The 20,655-nt window shown below is 39.1% G+C and overlaps 1 protein-coding gene and 1 long non-coding RNA gene across 2 annotated transcripts in view; both read left to right on the plus strand.

Annotated features, from left to right (window-relative positions):
• Nucleotides 1–980: 980 nt before the first annotated feature.
• Nucleotides 981–3,153, plus strand: LOC142104789 (uncharacterized). The gene is made up of 3 exons (XR_012679672.1): nucleotides 981–1,114; nucleotides 1,924–2,031; nucleotides 3,012–3,153. It is a non-coding gene; the product is annotated as an uncharacterized LOC142104789 (long non-coding RNA).
• A 2,376-nt stretch (nucleotides 3,154–5,529) lies between these two features.
• LOC142106687 (uncharacterized) overlaps nucleotides 5,530–20,655 on the plus strand; it is a 37,527-nt gene continuing 22,401 nt past the window's right edge. The window contains exons 1-10 of the mRNA XM_075190028.1: nucleotides 5,530–5,721; nucleotides 6,803–7,686; nucleotides 7,859–7,998; nucleotides 10,621–10,749; nucleotides 12,764–13,095; nucleotides 13,357–13,490; nucleotides 16,245–16,373; nucleotides 17,484–17,731; nucleotides 19,109–19,277; nucleotides 20,401–20,602. Coding sequence (XP_075046129.1) covers nucleotides 5,530–5,721; nucleotides 6,803–7,686; nucleotides 7,859–7,998; nucleotides 10,621–10,749; nucleotides 12,764–13,095; nucleotides 13,357–13,490; nucleotides 16,245–16,373; nucleotides 17,484–17,731; nucleotides 19,109–19,277; nucleotides 20,401–20,602 — 2,559 coding nt within the window. The remainder of the gene's footprint in view (nucleotides 5,722–6,802; nucleotides 7,687–7,858; nucleotides 7,999–10,620; nucleotides 10,750–12,763; nucleotides 13,096–13,356; nucleotides 13,491–16,244; nucleotides 16,374–17,483; nucleotides 17,732–19,108; nucleotides 19,278–20,400; nucleotides 20,603–20,655) is intronic.

Genomic DNA, 20,655 nt, shown 5'->3' on the forward strand with positions numbered 1-20,655 from the left:
AAAGAGGCAAAACCCTATGTTGACACATTTGGCATATTATATTCACAGCCAACTCTTCACTGTATTCTTTTCACCACCACACTTTCTAAATATGGAAATGATAGAAAAATACGCTTAGTGCCTATATGATGGAGCATATTGAATATATATATATATATATATATATATATATATATATATATATATCACATTATGATCGTCCAGAGCAAGAATTTGATCCGCCAATGGGACCATCAACCAATCAGAATGGTCACTTGTAGTTGGCTGTTCTATGTTCTGTTAGGCACAGACATGGTACTTTGTGGAGTGACTACCACCCCATATATATGTTTGAGCAAAGATATTTTAGCCCATAGAAACATCAGTTTTGTCTTGATCTTTGTGTTACACCCCTTTACTAGGTATTATTGAGGGGTTAGTGCCTCCACCTGGATTTATACTACACTTAGGGTAAATCCCTGAGATGTAAGTACCAGGAGTGATTCAGGAAACCTCCCCCTATAGTTCCCTGGTAATATTTAATCTGGTTCATGCAGACAACCAAAAATATGTGTTTATAAAATATTTTTGATTATAGCAATTGGAAGTATTGACTACACAATAACATTGGTGAATATCATACAGCATATCCCAGAAATTAATATATTCAATGTATACAGAAATCAACATATAATCTATATCATTAACACTGGTTACATTTGCATCAAGTTGCACCGTTTATTGCCCGGAACTATAACTGTTGTATATAAAAAATAGCATTTTAACTAGGACTATTCAGCAAGAAGGTGAATGTTGGGTTAAATACAATCCACAATTTTCCCTTTGCAAAAATTAAAGCCATTTTCATAGCTTCTAAAGAAGCTATGAAAATGGCTTTAATTTCTATTCTATGTAAGGGCAAGATGGCAGTCTCTTATATACAGTGTTTTTTTTGTTCTTGTATATACACATTTGTAATGTTTGGTGTCTTTCAGTTACGTCACACGAACATCTATGAGTACAGCATCAGCTGGGCATTGGATGGAATAAATCCTGTTAGTAACAGATCTCATGCATATTATCTGGAAGGCCTGTGTAATGATTTTCAGAGAAAGGTTACTGGGCATTTTAGAAGGTCAGTTCAAGATCCATCTCTAAATGATGTCACATGTGTCTTTTTCTACAATGTTGACTTTGCTTATAATTGGAGATGCTCACTGACCCACGTGAAGTGTTTTGGATCTGGATTAGCTTCGTGTTTTGGTTTTGGCAAAACCGTCCTCGTGTGTTTTCTGGTTTTGGATTTTTTAGAAAAATTCCTAAAATTTGCTAAAATCACATAATTTTGCTCCTTTTTTTGTTCCTACATTATTATTAACCTCAATAACACTAATTTCAAGTCATTTGCAGTCAATTTTGACCACCTCACAGGTCACAATTTTATTTTCATCCACTTTTGGACAAATAGTGCAGTGACCTGGCTGGATGGTAAGCGACAGAGCAATGACACAAACACACGGCAGTTCCTAGCACATCTAGGGCACATTGGCACACAGCAGTGGCAGAAAAGAAAATGGGGGTCCTCCCTCCCACCCCCTGCTGTGCTGGATCTTAAAAAGGAATCCAAAACTCCCGAGATCCGACGACGTCATGATGACGTTTTGCCTCGTTTTCAAAAGCCGAAAAAGCGTGATGGTACCGAGGCGGCTCGGCTCGTTTCTCGGATCCCCTAAGTTCGGGTGTGTTCGGTTCTCGGGAAACTGAGACTGAGCATCTCTACTTATAATATGGAAGACATACAGTATCACACTATATTAAATTACAATTGTTTTGAAAAAAAAAAATGCTTCTATTGTAAATAAAAATCATGAATATGCAATTATCACTAATATTTGTGTACTTAGATGTTTTAAGAAAGCTGATGTGATATGTTTTGTTGGTTAGGACAACACACCTGCCCAGTGTCCCAGAACAGACTTGGAAGAGGAAGCAGTTTTTCCGAAATCAGAGAAATGAAGAGATTTTAGAGCATGCCACGTACTGCCATAAACTGTGAGTCCTGCTATCTTGTAACTACCACAAGCTTACTGGAAAATATAGCTAAATAAACGTTGCACATATGTAAAACAACATGTTGTAATGTGTATGTCAAATAATTTGCTGGCAATACACATTCATGTTTTGTTTGACTATTTTTTTTAATTTTGTATTATATTGCTACCAAATTTGCCCAGCATCAGTATGTGTGGGCCACAGTTATTATATTTGACCCAGTTGGTTTGCTACTGATCAGGACTGATAATCTAGTCCTACAATCACATTGCTGTGTGTGTATATTCACCACAGTTGAGGAGTGTGATATGGACATTTGGCCTTATCGCCAAACGACCAGATCTGCACAATCTGGTCAAAATATGTAGGTTTATCTGTTACATATCAGGTTGTGCAGCAATCATATTTTAAGACCAAATTGCACTGTGTGTGACTGGTTTTAAAGCAGCAGGGAAAATCTGAAAGACGGGAGATTGAGGAATACGGGACACAAAAATAGTCATTTTATATCTGCACAAAATGTGGATGCACAGCACTTTTATTTGCCTTTTTATGCATGAAAAGTAAAAGCATACCCTCAAAGGAGCCACCTTTACATCCACACATCTATCTTGACAAGCTAAACCATACACATATCCGTGTCAGTGGGCATAGTTGCTCAAAAACTGGTTCATAATGTCAGGAGCTTTGTAAATGACCATTAAAATTATTTAAATATAGAACATCCATGTTGTACGTGAAGAGTTGCCACTGTAGTCAGTACTCCCACATAAGCTAATGGCAGACGAGAAGAGAGATGTTGGAGATTAGTGTCCTATATCTACGGTACAAGACTAAAATTGAATATGGAAGTGTGTAGTACACGGAGATAGTGCGGGTGAGATAACTGTAGAGCCAGCAGGATTAGATGGACTGGATGAATAAAATAGTTGCTTATTTACATATGTTCTGAAGTGTATCATTGGTCTTTTCTGCCACAGTGTAAGTAGCTTCATGGGTCGGGAGTCTTTTCTGCTGGAGCTTGGAGACTGTATACAATCTTCTAACGGACAACTGGTTGTATTACATGGGGAGCCTGGCAGTGGCAAAAGTGCGATTATAGCCAAAGTGGCTGCATCAGCAACACAGTGGGTAACCGGGTAAGTTGCTCTGCTACATCATCATCATCATCATCATTTATTTATATAGCGCCAACATATTTCGTAGCGCTTTACAATTGGGGACAAACATAGTAAACTAATAAACAAACTGGGTAAAACAGACAAATAGGTGAGAAGCCCTGCTCGCAAGCTTACAATCTATGGGTACATGCATTAATACATAAACATTGTTGCTTTGTATGTTCATTAAGCATATTCTCTTTCTTCTATGCTAGCTAATGTGTCAGTCATTATCAAGCAGTGTATAATCTCCAGGGTCAGTGTGTCTCTCTAACACTGTAATATGCATATAATAATTTTTCCGCTTTGAAAAAACAGGGATCTCAGAGTTGTGTCTCGATTTATTGGTGCTACTGGTGAAAGCCGAAACATTCGTCTGTTACTACAAAGCCTTTGCTACCAGATAGCAGACATATACAAGCTACAAACTCATTTCTCCGAGGTAACTGCCATGCATTTGTACCTACTTTTTTGTAGGGAGTTTTTATTGTTGCTTTTATTTTATAAATAAACTTTAACCAGTTGTGAATTGTTAATATAAATGGGATTAGAGGTGTAACTAGGCATCCCTTAACTCCTAACCTTACAGAGCAGTATAAAGTGGAATATTGTACGCAGGTATATAAGTCGCCTACTATGGTATCAACACATTCATGCAAGTTATGTGCACGCACAACAGCATGGCAGTCTGTAGGCAACACCACAGGCAAAGCATATTACACTTCCAATTTAATTTAATTAAACGTTGATGAAATGTAGGATACATTTTTCAGTGAGTAAGGATTCATAAAATACTTAATAGAATAGAGCAAAAAGTGTGATTTTTTTTTTTTTTTTTTTTTTTTAATTGACCAGACAAAGTCACATTAAACTGTTTATTGTGAATAAATGCAGACCTCTTAAGTCATTACTCTTCTGCCTGATTTATAACTGCATATAGGTGCATTTGTGTGGTGTCCTTCCCATGCACACACTTTGCACCTGTATTTAGAGTTGCCCATATCTTGCACTTGTAGCCTCTTGCTCTCAGAGAAGAGTATAAGGGACATTGGCACACTATGGCATGCTAATAATAGTGTGCACACGCAAATTAGGAATGTCCATTTGTTATATGTCTTATTTTGACATACACGGATCTTGAAACGTGTTCAAGAAAAGACATACAAACTTGCCAAAACCACATCCCCAACATGCCACAAACATGACTGTGTCGTTGTTATGATATAGGCAACTCAAATTTTGGGGAAAATTTAAATTTACAAATTGTTGTAAAATGCATGCAGGCTTTTTAGAGAAATAACGGTTTAAACTTGGTATATAGATTTAGAAATATTGGTTTAAATTCTCCATTTGTGAACTTTGATTCGCAATCTGAGTTTGTTTTTTATGGTGTCAAAATGTTTTTAAAAAATATTGTTATGCAGTCAAATTGAGAAAAAGATTAAGCACTAGATTTACTAAACTGCGGGTTTGGAAAAGTGGAGATGTGTCCTATAGCAACCAATCAGATTCTAGCATTTATTTATTTATTTAGTGCATTCTACAAAATGACAGCTAGAATCTGATTGGTTGCTATAGGCAACATCTCCACTTTTTCAAACCCGCAGTTTAGTAAATACACCCCTAAATCTTTCCTGAACTTATCACATGTGTACAATAAACATCTTAAATATGCATATTTTCTATCAGAATTTTTCAGATTACATTTTTTTTAAGCATGTTATCCAAAATCGTACAATTATTCTGTGAATGTTAATACATGTCAACTTTATAAGATGACTTATAAATGGTCAAGGTGGTAATATATTGTTAAAGCATTCTGCCCAATAAATGTATTTCACACAGCTGTAAATATGGGGACAGACAGGGAAATGGTGTTTCTTCACACTTCCTAATGTCTTGCGCCTAATTATGTACATTTCTGCTTGTTTGTATGGTTAAGCACATGGATCGACGCATTGAATTGACGGTAACTGCAAGGCTGCTAAATTATATTCCTTCTGATTGGAGGATCGGGTGTGGAATGTGAGGAATCCACTGTAATGTAGCAGGTTATGATATTTAAATGCACTTGAAGAGATGAAGATGCATTTAGGATCATCTTCCATATTTATCAGATGGTTGCAAACCATTTTTAGCACCACAAATGGCTTGCTATCTACATATTTATGCATCAGCCAATTTAGTATGACATCTCTTGCACCATCCATGCACAATATTACTAGGAAAATGTTTCAGAGACTCTCGTAAACGATTGATTGGTAACAGATTTGTGTGTGTTTACAATATTAGGTGATAGTAAGTGGATTTTTTTTTTTTAAAGAATATTAAAGGGTTGATGAATGAGTTCTCAACAGTGCTGGAGTTTGCAAATGAAAGACGGCCGCTGCTCATCACTTTGGATGGTGTAGATGAGTTATCAGAAAATGAAGCAAAACTTTCCTGGTTACCCACAGAACTGCCCCCACATGTCTATGTCATTGTGTCTGCCTCCAGCGTGTTGGAGTGTGCTTCCTTCAGAAGCTTACAGGTAATAAAATCCCCAAAAAATTTTTCTGCCTTTGAATACTTCAGACCATTGCAGATAGGGATATGTAAATGTCATGTGTATTATGCGAATATTTATATATTTATCTATAAGTCACTAATAATGTTAAATAAACAGAACATTTAAATTCAAAAAATCTGGAAATAACGTCCAGATGGCTTTGGCCTCTACATATGGAGATGCAGTTGACTCACAGTAGGGATCAGCACTTAGGTGTAGCACCCCCCTAGAGATGCACATTAGTTAGAGTAGGCTGCAACTTCAGATACATCTATTAGGAGGCTTATTCTTTGCGGCTTCTGTATCTAAATTGTGTTGTAAAAATAAATAAATAAAAATGTCTGCCCCCCCCTCTTAAAAGGAGTAAACAGTACCAGTGTGTTATAGCCTTGGCTGGTTACTGCTCATCTAGGGGGGACAAATAGTGTGTCGTTCTCCTGGAAACCAACACCAGGCTATGCCAAGCAGGGCTGGTCACACTATAACAGGGACACTCACAGCTAGTTACTCATTTCAGGGGGAACTTCTGGTCCACATACTGACTGATGGCCGTCCATTCTTGCCTAATCAATGCTTTCTAGTTTGTCAGAATTTGTGCGTGTGTGTTTATACACGACAGTCATCATCATCATCAAGTCACTGATGATGACTGTCTTATCTTTACTCCAGCTGCAACAGCATATATTGATGCACAGCATACTTCCACAGTATTTTGAATTGCACAAATCTAAGGATATGTTCAACTCAAAAAATATGTTAAGCTGCAATTTTGCATTCGATATTGTACTCCTGCGACCTGCTCTATGAGACCAACAGAGTATATGTGAGTGAATGGTGCACCTAAGTTGCACCGTGTGTTTTAAATAGACTTCCTCCTTCTTATTAAAGAATAAAATGCTCATAAATTTTCCTGAACTTGATTTATACTAAACAGAACAGCCCTAAATACACATCATTAACAGACCTTTGGCTAATACATCTATTACATTAATCGTGTTTGGAATGTTATTTTTAAAGTCTCTTCTCTCTTAAAGTAAATGTTATGTTGCTGTTTTCCTTGCAGAAACTTACATCTAAGAACAATGTCATTGAGATACCACCACTAAGTTCAGGAGAAATAAATGCAGTGACTGAATCTTGGCTGACTAGGGATCACCGTAAACTCAATGGTCACCAAAAAAAAGTATTGCTTGAGGCTTGTGCTGCGTGTCCTCTTCCACTCTTTGTAATGTGCTCGTATATGGAGTCACATCTCTGGACATCCTACACCCCTGACAGGGACATCCTTCTGCATCCTGATATCTCTAAGATGTATTCCTGGATCCTAGCAAGACTGGAGAGAACCCATGGTGAGCAAGTGGTGAAAAAGGTTGCGTCTTACATTTCATTGTCCAGGAATGGTATCGCACAAGAAGAGCTCCTGGACTTGTTGTCTCTAGACAAGACTGCCATGGAGGAGATAAGACAATACCAGAGTGTTACTGTACCGGTATTTCCACAAGTACTCTGGATCAAGCTACGTAATGACTTTGGGGTCCACTTGGTGGAACAAAGGACAGATAATACTTATGTCATTAATTGGGCTCACAGCCACCTGAGGTCTGTTTGTATAAGCAGATATGTCAAATCAAAGGATTATCAGCTTTCCATCCACTCTGCATTCACTGATTACTACCTGGAAAGTCGAAGTCGTCATAGGGTAAATAAAAGTGACACACTTACACCAATGATGCCTTTGTCATGGATGGTAAAGCATGAGAGCAGGACCATTAATGTGATGAACCTGCGTAAACTCTTTGGAATATCATATCATTTGGTCCAGTGTAACCAAATTTCACGACTGATAACAGAGTGCATATTCAATTATGAGTACCTATTACATAAAGCCAGGGCTATCTCCATTGTGGAAGTCCAGGAAGACATAAAGGCAGCTATGAATCCTGAACGGTAAGACAGTTATATTAATTATGTGATAAATAACATTTGGTGTAAAAGTGACAGCTTGCGGTTACAATCAATTGAAGAAGCACATTGATAACATTTTACAGTAGACAGTACAACATCATTTATGTATTAACTTAAAAGTCAATGTGCTTATTGTATATTTTCTGCTCAATAGGCCATTGCTTGATTTGAACCTATTATCTGAAACTCTTCAGCTGTCCATGAAGGTTCTACTAAGAGACCCTTGTCAACTGGCTTCACAGCTGATAGGACGTCTGCACCAGATTGATGCCTTAGATAAACCTGTGGCTCCTGGTAAGATTGATGTTATATACAACATCATGGTGTTTGTGACTATAGAAAATGTGGTACAATTGTAATGCCTATTGCTGTGTTTAACCTCTGTATGGTGCATTCAGGCTTGGATTTGTGTAAAGCCTTTTCAGGCCCAGGCTTAGGGCCATAGAATATCAGGGGCAAACATCTATGTCAGGATGATGACCTAAATAGAATATGAAGTGTCAGGGGCACAAAAAAATATTAAATTGATAAATAGAAATTAACATGATTTCCCCTTGGATAAAAGTTTGTTTTATTTCCTCATTAAAATATTTAGTCAATTAGCCAACTGGGAGATAATTAAGCTCAGCGGACATTCTGTCAGGAAGCTAACTCAAGATATTGATCATGTGTTCCACTTTCTAATTAGAGTAGACTTCCTTTCAATAGGTATTGTAAAAGCAAAGTAATCTCTATGAATTAGGGAAAGCTATATACTAGAGTAACAGCTTAGGCCAATACAAACTATAGAAATAGTAACTTCAAACACAATGCCTTCATATTTCATATTTTGGGAAATCTATGTGCCACTCCATACTTGGGCAAAATCCGAACAAGGGTTGTAAAGTGTAAATACCAACTTTACAGGGAAGCAGCAGTAGTTACATTTCTTCCGGAATGAGATTTGATATTGTTGTAATTCCATCATATTTGGTATGTAAATGTGCAGGAGGTTACGACTGGTTTATTAAAGGGGAAGTTATGTCTCTGGGATATATCTGAGAAAGGTTAAGAAAGGTCAAAACTTTTGAAGTATATTTTAGCAAACCATACTTGACGCACATGGGACATTTCCGCCCCCCCCCCCCACCCCTCCCACATTAGCATCTACACTGCCCCTCCGAATGCCCATTTCAGTAGTGTTAAAAGCCTGTGTGTGAAGGGACAAATTGTCAGTCTTTTGGGAAATCAATCAACATTGATAAGCTGTTCATCTTCCAAGCCAATTTCCTTGGGCGCAGATTATACAACTGGTATGTAAGTTTATTCTCTGAATTTTCTCATTTTATTTTATCTGTTGCCGTATATTTTGTCATTATTTTCTTAATTGTTTTTTTAACCTGTAAGCATTGTACTTTTTGTATATTAAATTGAAAATGTAATTATTGCTCAAAATGAATTCACTATTTAGAAGAGGTTGATTGCGTGACTGTGTTAACACTTTAGATACAAGTGTGGGAAGAGTTAACTATTTTCTCTATCAGAGCACAGAGTGTGCACAATTGAGTAATTAAGTCATAGGCGTTTTACGTTTCTTATACGTAGATGGTGGCAGAACCTAAGTTGGGGAGAGTTGTGGAAATGTGTAGCTGTGTTGGAAAGTCACAAGTTAGATCTGTGGCCTAAGGGATAGGTGAAAATGAGGTTGAGACTGGAATCCTGTGTGCAAACTTCCAAGTAGCAAGTGCGTAGAGTGCGGTTGGTGACAGGTAAAGGTTGTGAGGAGTGATTTCCTGACGAAGTAGAGGTGACATGTTCTGTGACTGTTTGAATATATGATAAGGTATTAAATCAGGGAGCTGATAGAGGCAGTTATGTCTGACAAGCTTGCTCGCGCAACAGTTTCTTTTCGGTTAAAAAAAATTCTTGTGAATGCCTTATTACTAGAAGGATACATTTATTTATAGCATGTTTTTCTTTTATACAGATTATACTTGAGGGGCATTTGGGCTATAAAATCCTGAGGGATGGGGAGGAGGGGATAAGCAAAAGCAGCCTAAACTGTCAAAACAATTGTATTTAGGCCTCTGTGCTCTAAACTTTGATTCATCTGCAAGCGTGTACAGGCTGATTTGGTGAGCCCAGTGGCGGAACTACCATTGGTGCGGCAGCTGCTGTGTACAAATGCAGAGGGTTGGGGGCCCTGATTCCCTCCTCCCGCCTCCTTACACTGGGGCCCACGTATTGTTAGTTCCGCCTCTGGGTGAGCCCAAAAGGTGGCTATATTTTGTGAAAACACAGTTAAAAAAGTTACAGCGTCAATGAGCGATGTATTCGATTTCTCTTTGACGCAGGTGATGCTAAGACAATTATAAATAACAACACAAGAATTACATTGAATGGTATCTAAAATATTGGGCATTGCTCTCTGCCATATTATGTGATACTAAAGAATAGCACAGATAATACAATTCAGTGCATACATAGCAAATGAGAAGAAAATACCCCAAAACAAAATGCCCATCTATAAGTAAAAAACATCACAGTTGAGCGGCATGAGTCTTGGTGTGAATTACAGAGTATGGTAAAACACATTTGTATTGGTAGACACAAATGCTGAAAAGACGTAATAGACATTTAGACGTTCTTACATAGAACATGCAGATCATCTTGTAGCAATTCCCCTAAAGCATTATTCAGTAAAATAATATGGATTATATGTTGGTGCAGGCTTTTGAAACATGTGCTTCTCCAGCTGTTATGGACGTAGAATTCCCAGCATCAGGCTGGTGTGGCTTATTAGAACTTCCACAACAGCTGGAGCTCAATCATATGCAGACCCTGCTTGCAAGCTAGAATATATGTATTTAATTTAAAAAGTGTACTAATTCACAGACTTAAGTAACATAATATAATATCCTTTTATTTGTTGATTAGGTGATCCAAGGAAATATCCTTTACTGCCATCCTTGCTTTCTCAGTGCCAGCAATCTTCTATTGCTACTTTTGTGCCCTCTTCCACTTGTCTTCTGGCACCTTGGAAAATTCTCCATGACAGCTTAGCAGGTATGTACAATAATGTCTTATATGTCACATTATGTATTTCTGTATACATATATATAGGTATATACATAGGCATAGTCTCATTATGGTGAATATGTAGACTATTGCTACTTTCATTGTTCAATTTTGCTTGAAATTTGTATTGTCCTTATAATACCGTTGCCAGGCATTTAATGTAATTTTATGAATAAAAAAAAGTACTATAATAGTGTGGGAAACTGGTGGTCCAGGGCCTGCAACCCTTCAAGGGCAAATACTGAGAGCAATGTAGTCACACAGACTGTGTAGTGGGTTACTCAGTGACTAAATGCTTATGTCAGCTTGATTACCTAGTCTTAGGTTGCCCTAATGCTTGGGATGCATGCACAAAGTCATGTTGCTGGTCCACAAAGATAATGTGATAAAGATACATTTCTGGATAACCTTCTGTGAGAACACCAGGGTTAGAACCTAACTTCACTAGATACCTGGCTCTATAGGTTCACGGAATCGCACAGGTAAGGAGGCAAGAAAGAGATAATGATCCTTTTATTCACCCAAGGGTTCACACAGAGTAAATGCAGAAACAGTGCTCCACAAATGAGACATACTCCTCCTACCAAATATACAAGAATGTTAGCTAATAACCAGTGGCAATAAAACACCCCAACAGCACATAGGAGAGGTCTCGCCATACAGGAAGTTTCACAGAGTCCCAGTCAGGCCACAGATGAATCATCATCATCATTTATTTATATAGCGCAACTAGTTCCGCAGCGCTGTACAGAGAACTCACTCACATCAGTCTCTGCCCCATTGGAGCTTACAGTCTAAATTCGCTAACATACACACACACACACTAGGGTCAATTTGTTAGCAGCCAATTAATCTGCCAGTATGTTTTTGGACTGTGGGAGGAAACCAGAGCACCCAGAGGAAACCCACGCAAACACGGGGAGAACATACAAACTCCACACAGATAAAGCCATGGTTGGGAATTGAACTCATGACCCCAGTGCTGTAAGGCAGAAGTGCTAACCACTAAGCCACCGTGCTGCCCCGCCTGGTCAAGATACAATTAACTGGCTATCTAAATCCCACAGTTATTCCATAAGATGGCCAGTGGGCTGGTCTCAAGTAGTTGTCCTTCGATCTTGCTGATCCTGGCTTAAGCACTAGCTTAGTAGGACCCAGAGTACCAGTCTAAGTAGGCTCACCAGTTCCCTCGGGCTCACGTGTGACTCCCGATGGAGTAAGGGTCCAACAAACTTCCTCACTGGGATAGAATTGTCCAACCAGTATTTGTCCCTTGGTAGAGTTTTATAACCCTCTTGCATTCAAAGTTCCTTCTCCTTCAAAAATCCCGGCACACACACACACACCTCCCCTCTCCTGGGTCCCGTCTTTTTACTCCTCTCTCCCCCTGGCCCAACCCCCTCTTCAACAGTCCACAGTCATTGGTAATAATAGCATAGGGGTGGTGACCGGGGTGTGGTAAGGAGTGTGTTTTCAACAAAGGCCCCCCTGTGGTTTCCCTGCCAGCAAGTCTGAGGGGTTAGGTGCTTCATGTCACATCCACAAACATCAGAATATCCGCCCCCTGTATTAGATCAAGGCCAGATTCTCCCCTGTTTAACCGCCTGCACTGTTTTGCGATGTCACAGTGGCTTCACAGTGGCTTCAGCTGATCAAAGCTTCCTGTGACCACCCCCCTCCTCTCTCCTAGGACACATGTAGTACCGGATCTGTCCACCAGGGGTGAAATTTAATAACAGTACAAAGGAACCGAAATCCTCGGTCGGGCCCACTCAGAACAGACCGGGCTGATCTGATTTTATCCCAATGGAACCTGGTCTCGTCACACCTTCTGAAACCAATATCCACTTGTGAGGACTTGAAAAAGTCACTTTATAATAACATAGTTTGTGATTTTATCATGAAATGAAACTTACATATATGTGCATTTGTTTTAAGTACAAAATACTTATGAGGAAAGAAGCATTAGTGCAATGCATTTGATAACAATCCTGTTGCACAGGCCACACAGACAGCATCACTGCAGTTGCAGAAGCTCATAATGATACGCGAGCAGTTACAGCTTCCAGAGACGGCACCCTGAAGGTTTGGGACTTGGTTGCTGGCAAATCTGTGTTCACTCTTCATGGAGTTGGGAAGAACATTGACTCTATCACTGTATGTATGCAGAACAAAATAGTTGCTCTTACTGAGGACCACAGCTTCCAAATATGGGACGTATCACGTAGGAAAATGGTTTATGCTACTAGTGACTGTTTGGATGCCCCCATCCTGACATCTGCTATGGACGGTCAGCTCCTCTTGGCATTTTTTGATGGAAGCCATTTAGTTAAGGTCAGTTCTAAAAAATGTTCTTCTGCTGTCAGACGTATCTTTCTAACGAATATACATGGGCAGCACCTATAGCTGTAGCTATGACAAGCATAGTGTCACATAACCATTGTGGGAATTATTGTTCAGCAACAGTTGTGAATAAATGATGTCATTAAGTTTTACAATCTGAAGCAAGTACCAGATATTTACTGCATTTAATATATAAATGTGTTTTTTTCTATAATATGCATTGTATTTGTAGTATTTTTTAATGTCTTCCAGATATTTGACTTGGCAGACTCTTGCAAGCTTATCTGTCAGGTAGACATTCCTGCTGATGAGACGCCGGTTCATAAAAACCACTCTATACTGGTTTCTAAGAAGTCCGTGAGAGAGTACATTGTATTTGCATACAGGTAAACACTCTGTAAACTTGGATTATGGCTGAAGCTGCTTTATCAAAGAATAGAAGCGAGCATAAATTTCATCTATGATATGGTTGGTTATAAACGTGTATTACATTTATGCTTTTATTATTAATTATCATTAATTTTTATTTATAGGGAGCCACTAGGTATCCGTAGCGCCGTACAGGGACAGACAGAAACACAATACAGGGTGAGACAGCACGGTACAGTTAACAAAAAGCACAGTAACTCAGAAGCTCAATGTACAGCTAGATGAGAGGTGAGAGCCCCCAGCGGGTTAGAGAGAGGGGTAGAAGGGCAGGAGGACCTCACGGAAGAGACAAGGAGCTGGAGAGCAGAGTTAAGGTGGTGGATAACAGAAGGAGAGGAGGCCCTGCTCGAAGGAGCGTACAATCTAAGGGGAGGGTAGGACGGACAGAGACGCAATGGTAGGAGGAGAGAATGGGGAGAACGGAGGCTGAGACGAAGAGGGGGGGAGAGGAGAATGAAAAGGAGGGAGGTAAGAGGGGGACAGGAGGGGGGGCAGGAGTGGGAGGGGGGTAGGGGGAGACTGGGAGGAGGTCAATTAGATGGGGGACTGGAGAGCTTTAAGGAAAAGGTGGGTTTTTAAGGCCCGTTTGAAGCTGTACAAGTTGGGGGAAGTTCTAATGGAGCACGGGAGCTGGTTCCAGTGGAGGGGGGCAGTGCGGGAGAAGTCTTGGATGCGAGCATGGGAGGAGGTAACCAGGGGGGAAGAGGGGCGGTGGTCGTTAGCCGAACGCAGAGGGCGGGATGGAGCGTGAATGGAGATTAGGTTGGAGATGTAGGGAGCAGTGGAGTTGGAGAGGGCCTTGAAAGTAAGAGTGAGGAGCTTGAACACAATTCTGTAGGGGATGGAGAGCCAGTGGAGGGATTGGTAGAGGGGGGAGACAGAAGAAGAGCGGCGAGAAAGGAAAATGAGCCGAGCGGCAGCATTGAGTGCTTAACAAAAAGTCACATTTGTTGTATAAAGTATGATTTGTTCAGTCTAGTTTTGCTGTGTGCAAACTAATTTTCTTTAACTATTTCACCAACTGGGTTGATGAATGCTGATGTAGCCCAATTAATAATAAATAAGAATTCACATATACCCATTGTTCACGGTTGTCCTAGTTTTGCAACTGATATTTTTCAAATATTAAATTCCTATTTTGTTAAAATGCAAACTACAGAAGCATCTAGATTAAAATAATCAATTTGAATAGTTATTTTACTTGTTTTAATGTACCTGTAAGGAGGCAATGTTTGGGTTTTATGTGCCTCCAAAATTTTATCACCCTTTGAATGAGTGATACATTTCCATAGTTGGTTCAGTCAATGAATCAGTGAGAGTCAGTGAAGGTCGTTGACATAATTTATACTGAGCTCTATGTGCCATGAATTTCCTGGTTCACTTATAATTTCCAAGTTCATAACTCTATTTTGTAATCCGACTTTTGTGGCCACTTCCTTTAAGTCAGTGATGTATTCATAAAGTAGACCTATAAAACTATTTGTACCTTGTGGTCATGTACTGTCCCTTCTACAATCTTAGATGTATGCAGAGATGTCTTTGGAAACCCCAGACATTCCAACTGTTACCAATCAGGATCCCGTGTTGCTATATCAGTAGATTATATAAGCTAAACGCCTACCTGACTATATTGAGAGATTTAGTTCTGTAACAGTCAAAGTGCTGGAGATTGAACACCCCTGATATAAACTATATTGACGTTTTTATCCTACAAATCCTTGCTCCTTTCTTGTAATAATAATTGTATTAAAATCAATGAAAACTGGGTTATTTTGTCTTAATCTAAACTGATAGAAATTTGAACATTCTAAAATAAAATTTAATTTTCCCTAGAATTTATTGGGATGTATCTGACATTTTCACATATAGATGTGTGTTATGTAAAGAATAATATATCCTGTAGTGTTAATTCTAAGAAATAGAATTCATCACAGGGAATATGTGCCCACTTACATATCATATGGATATTTATAGAATTCACATATATGGAGACCTCCATTAAAAATGTTTAACTCCTGAGTTCCTCTACAAGTAGTAGAGGTAGGAGTCTTAAGGCAAGGCCTATGTAATCATCTTCCAGCCACAAACTCGTAGATAGATTCCTCCATGTTGTGAGGCTGGGCCACTAGCAGGAATATCTCTCGAATGGGACTTCTCCAATTCTACTACTGGGGTGGCCCAGGGCCATTCCTCCAATGAGGCAAGGTGAAAACCTCATCTCAGACAGCACAGTCCTAGGGACAGCAGAGACTATATTTCCACCTCTCCTCCAGGTCACCACCTTGCCTCTCGCCACTTTCCCCAGTGCTGCGGTTAGCAGCTGCCCTGCAGTATCTGATGGCAGAAGGAGCACAGGGCCATTACAGTCATGTGGTTATGACAAGGGGTAGTAGTAGTACAAATGTCACCTTGTATGACAAAAGTGTTTGAAGCAAGCCTGTGGAGGCCCATGGGTTTTTGCTTTTACATGTAGTTCTCCTTTAATATATAATAACTGAGTGATGTGTTATTACCATGAAGTAGATGCATAGTACTTCATATGGACTTAGATTTCTGTTTCAAGTGTTTAAAACAAGAGTGATAGCAATAATACAAAGCAGCCTTTATACTCTTGTCACTGCATGTTTCTGACAGTGTCAGAGGCCAAGATGACTATAGACAGAAGTATGTGCTATGGAGAAAATATCTTTTGTGTTTCCTCACTGTGACAGGAGTGGGAAGGAAGCTATGGTACTGAATGCCAGACGAGGGGCTGTTGTTGCCAAACTTACTGCGCAAGATCCAGTAGCTTCAGTTCAAGGTGTGGCTGTAACCAAGGAATACTTCCTAGTCATCTGCAGGTATATAATGAATGAAGCTAACAACTGTTTCATGGCCATGTGACTGTTTCGCCTAAAGAGAAAACATAGTGTCAAACAAGTTAAATCTTTTATTAAAGTGCATCTGTCAGCCTGGTTGCTAATGAATAAATAAGCCTAAGCTGCTGCTTGGGTGAACCCAGTTTAGAACATTCAATAACCTTTGTATCGAAACATTCATTCAAGTCTGTGTAACTGACCATGCATAGAAAGTATCCTCTGTTTTTGCCAGTGTATAATTATGATTTGTGGGGGACCCAATGCAAGTAATTTATGAGGGTTCCTGTCACTAAAATATAATTGTGCAAAGTGTTTGTTTTATCTGCATAAGTGTGATGTTCATGTTGCTATCCAGATAATGTTTGTGCAATTGTGACAAACACAGCATTGACATCCTGCAGTTGGTGCTTCCCTCCTTGTCAGAGTGCCCGTCACCCTAACTGATATCCTACCCCTCTTGATTTATATTGGAGAGTAGAGCTGGTTTTAGGAGAGAAAACCGTATTTGTCGGGGATTCTTTCATGTGATGACTGGGGGAGTTTTAAGATCAGGGAGGTGACAAATTTAGGTTTTGTAGCATGGATTTGGAACATAGCAGCCGTTTGTACTAACATTAAGTCCACAGACTTTTTATGACGCCGTCCTCTTATTAGAATCTTCACTTGTACTTAATCACTTGCCTGCAGGGGACACTGTTTTTGAATTATGTAGAAGTGTAGCCCAGAATTAAAAGCTTTCTACAGGGAGCAAAATACTAAGTAAGAGAGTCCATAATCATGACAGTAAGTGGGGGAATTCAATTCCCTGTGATATTCTTTAAAACAACGTGGGACGCGCTCAATTACCATTACTACGGTAATTTTAGCACAGGTGTTTGCTTGCAGCTCAAAGAGCTGTGAGGAATAATCAGTGTTAAAATTACCTTAGTAACAGTAATAATATACCCGCATTGTTCTTGAATTCCCCCCTAAGTGTTGCATTTAATTACAACTAACGCTAAATAAACTGCAACATTGAAATATTATTCGTGTTGCACAAAATATGTTTTATGGTGACAGAACAGTTGACTATGCCTAAATACTGTGTTGCAGGTATCCATCAATGAAGTTGCATGACACCGTACACATTGAGCTGTTCAGCGTGCACACGTTTGCATATATTCGCACGGTGAAAGGCTGCTGCAATGACTTCATCACCAAGTTTGATGTGAACCGTCAAGGATCACATGTGGTAGCATTTTCTTGGCTTCCCAACACCAATACCACAGAAATAGTGGTTTGGAATTTAGAAACTGAGGACCACAAGCACATGGTTAAGTTTTCATCTGTACCCACAGGAGGTTAGTTGTGTTCTTTAATATGGAAAAGTGTAATCGTCAGGCTTGGATTGGCTATTTAAGTTACCACATGATCCACTAGGCAGCTCAAATCCAAGTGGTACCCAATATCTTGGTTAACATTTTATTGTCATGTCTCAAAACCATTGTCGATATGTACCAATTTGTATGTTCACAGTATAATATGTGTGCTCTACATGTAATATGTACATTTTTGGGACTTTATTACTAGATTGCACAACGGACTCGTTATGTCTTCATCAATGCTGTTATTTGAATCACCATTTTAAACCATACATGATTCACGGAAGTATGATATAGTTATTTATAGTTAATGATTTGTGTAAATATCACTTCTCACTAACTGGTATTTAAGGGAATAATATATGCATATATTGCTAACATTGACATTTGTTGACTGTTGCCTAAATGTGAATAAAAAGATCTGGTAAAAATGACTTTAAATGGTTGGAAACGTTTACAAATGACAACCCTTCCACTAATTCTGTCAGGCAGAGCTGTGGACTATTGCACAATGTGAGACTTGTATAAGTTTAAAGCACCCAACATACCACAAAACTTCTAGCAGGGTGGTCATAGGAGATAAGACATAAAGAAAGTGTTCTGGTTATATGTAATTTATGTAGCAGAAAGAAATTCAAAGCACCACATGTAAAAAGATGTCCACTTTCACATATCACACCTTACTAAGTGTAGCTCACTATCGTTATGTTCTATAGTTAATTTTGTCTCTCCACATCTTGTGCGGCCTGTAATGTAGCTCTCTATACTGATGGTTTGTTGCTAACTGTGCCGCTCCATAACGTCTGTAGCCTGCAGTCTTTAGTATTTGAGAATCTAGGTTCCCCTTACTTTGGTGTAATACATAGATAGAGACGATTTGTTTGCCAGTAGTTGCTGTATCACAGATGGCTGACAAAGACACGTTAATGTAATGCAGATAGAATAAAAGTGCAGAATCGTGGCCTGTAAACTGGCTTGGTGTTGACCTCTGGGTGGACACACAATGACCCTGCTCACTATTGGGGTTTTGCCTTGTTTAGGAGATCCTTGGTTCTCATGGTTCATCTGACATACGATGCATGTCAGATGATATTGTTATGACTGTTGTGCTGTGCTTATGTTTCCCTTGTTTGTATCTTACTGATATTTGCTGTTACCCCCTAGTACCTTTCCCTCCCCCTTCGTTTATTACTTTTTGTACCTCTCCTTCCCTTCTCTTTGAGTCTGAGTATTCACAAAACAATGCATTCCCAGGCTTCTTTAAGTACAGCGGGCAAAGCCAGCAATATTAAAGGAAAAAGCACTACCTAAATAATAATATTATAATTCCAACATATGTTTGTTTCAATGGCACAGGAATATGCTTCGATCTTCGTTACTGCCTAGCTTTCTGTGATGGAGAAAACATCCTACGTTCCTGGAATCTGGCTAACCATATAAATAACCAGTCGCTCACCGTCAACATCAACACTGCAAAGATAACTGATGGGATTCAGGAAATTGTTACAATGAAGAACTTTCCCAGGCAAGTTATTGAAACTGCAGTAGGTTGGTGAGACCTTTTCTATCCTCTCATTGGTAGAAGTTCTTTCTACACAAGCTTACACTAGACTAAAGAGCCAATAGAAAGGAGGTGCTGGAATTTCATACAATGAAATCACTCAGCTTTGCACAATGAAATCACATAGTTTAAACCAATGAAATGGTTGTGATTTCATGCATTGAAACCACAGCCGTTCCTTGCTGAAACTGCTCAGCTTCATAAGGTTTAGACAGATAGATTATTAAAAGCACTCACATTCTTCCTGCAGCAATAAGAATTTCAGTATTGAATGCACTGATTGCTGTTGTTATCATGCTGTGAACTTGTATCCCTATTATTGGCCTGTGGGCCACAAGTTGGATATCACCGATCTAGGACTAAATATTCTAATTATTCTAATTAATACATTTTTATCAATATGTACTGTGGCAGCTATTGCTGAATGAACTGTGGTTTATGCAGAAATATATTTTAACTGAACAAAGTTTGAAGATTATTTTGAGCCTATCTTATGTAGGTTAAATACAGAATGTAATCATACTGCAGTCTTTAGGATATTGTGGTGTAAACCAATGCAGGGGTAAAGGGTGCTTTTAAACTGCGCTACAATAATTTTGTAATCAGTTACAATCTGATTGGTTGCTATGAGTAAGCAACCTTTTGATGCCATAATCATTTAGTCTAGTACATTCTAATGTTTCTAACCATAGAAATGAGAATGTTGTACCCCAAAGTAGGTTTTTAGATTTTAGTCAGATCTAAAATCACGTGGGGGGCTGGTGTTCGCTGTTTGGAACAGCAATCAGACACACTCAATGCCTTTAGATTGTAAGTTTTTGCATGACTTCTATTTCAATGTATTTTTCTGTTTTGTTATCATGGCAAATTCTGTTTGTGTTCATGAGGGTACAGCACTTTGAATACACTAACTGTAAATAAATAAAGAATACTCATTAAATGTCTGGAAATGTGTGTGGCTAAGAATTGCACAAACTGACATTTTGCATTGCACTCTAAAATGGAAAAAAAACAAATACATTGATATAATCAAGTTTCCATGTTGATAATAATTGATCATGCTATAAATATACTTTTGTCTGGTCAGATATGTGGTCTGCAGAAGTGTGAGGCCGGGAGTGATCACCGTGTGGAATATTGTGAAGTCGAAGTGTAAAGGCAGTGCTGTGCGAGTGGAGCGTGGGCTGGTGGAGAACAGTGATGTTGTGTTGGTCAGGGATATGAAGCTGTATGTCCTGACTGACAGGGGTATGGTCACATTCACTGACACACCGAGACCCATATTTCAGGTAATAAAAAAAAAATCTAACATTCTAACATTTCCTTTTTTAGGGATAATAGC

Source organism: Mixophyes fleayi, chromosome 1 (assembly GCF_038048845.1).
Source record: "Mixophyes fleayi isolate aMixFle1 chromosome 1, aMixFle1.hap1, whole genome shotgun sequence".
Taxonomy (NCBI): Eukaryota; Metazoa; Chordata; class Amphibia; order Anura; family Limnodynastidae; genus Mixophyes; species Mixophyes fleayi.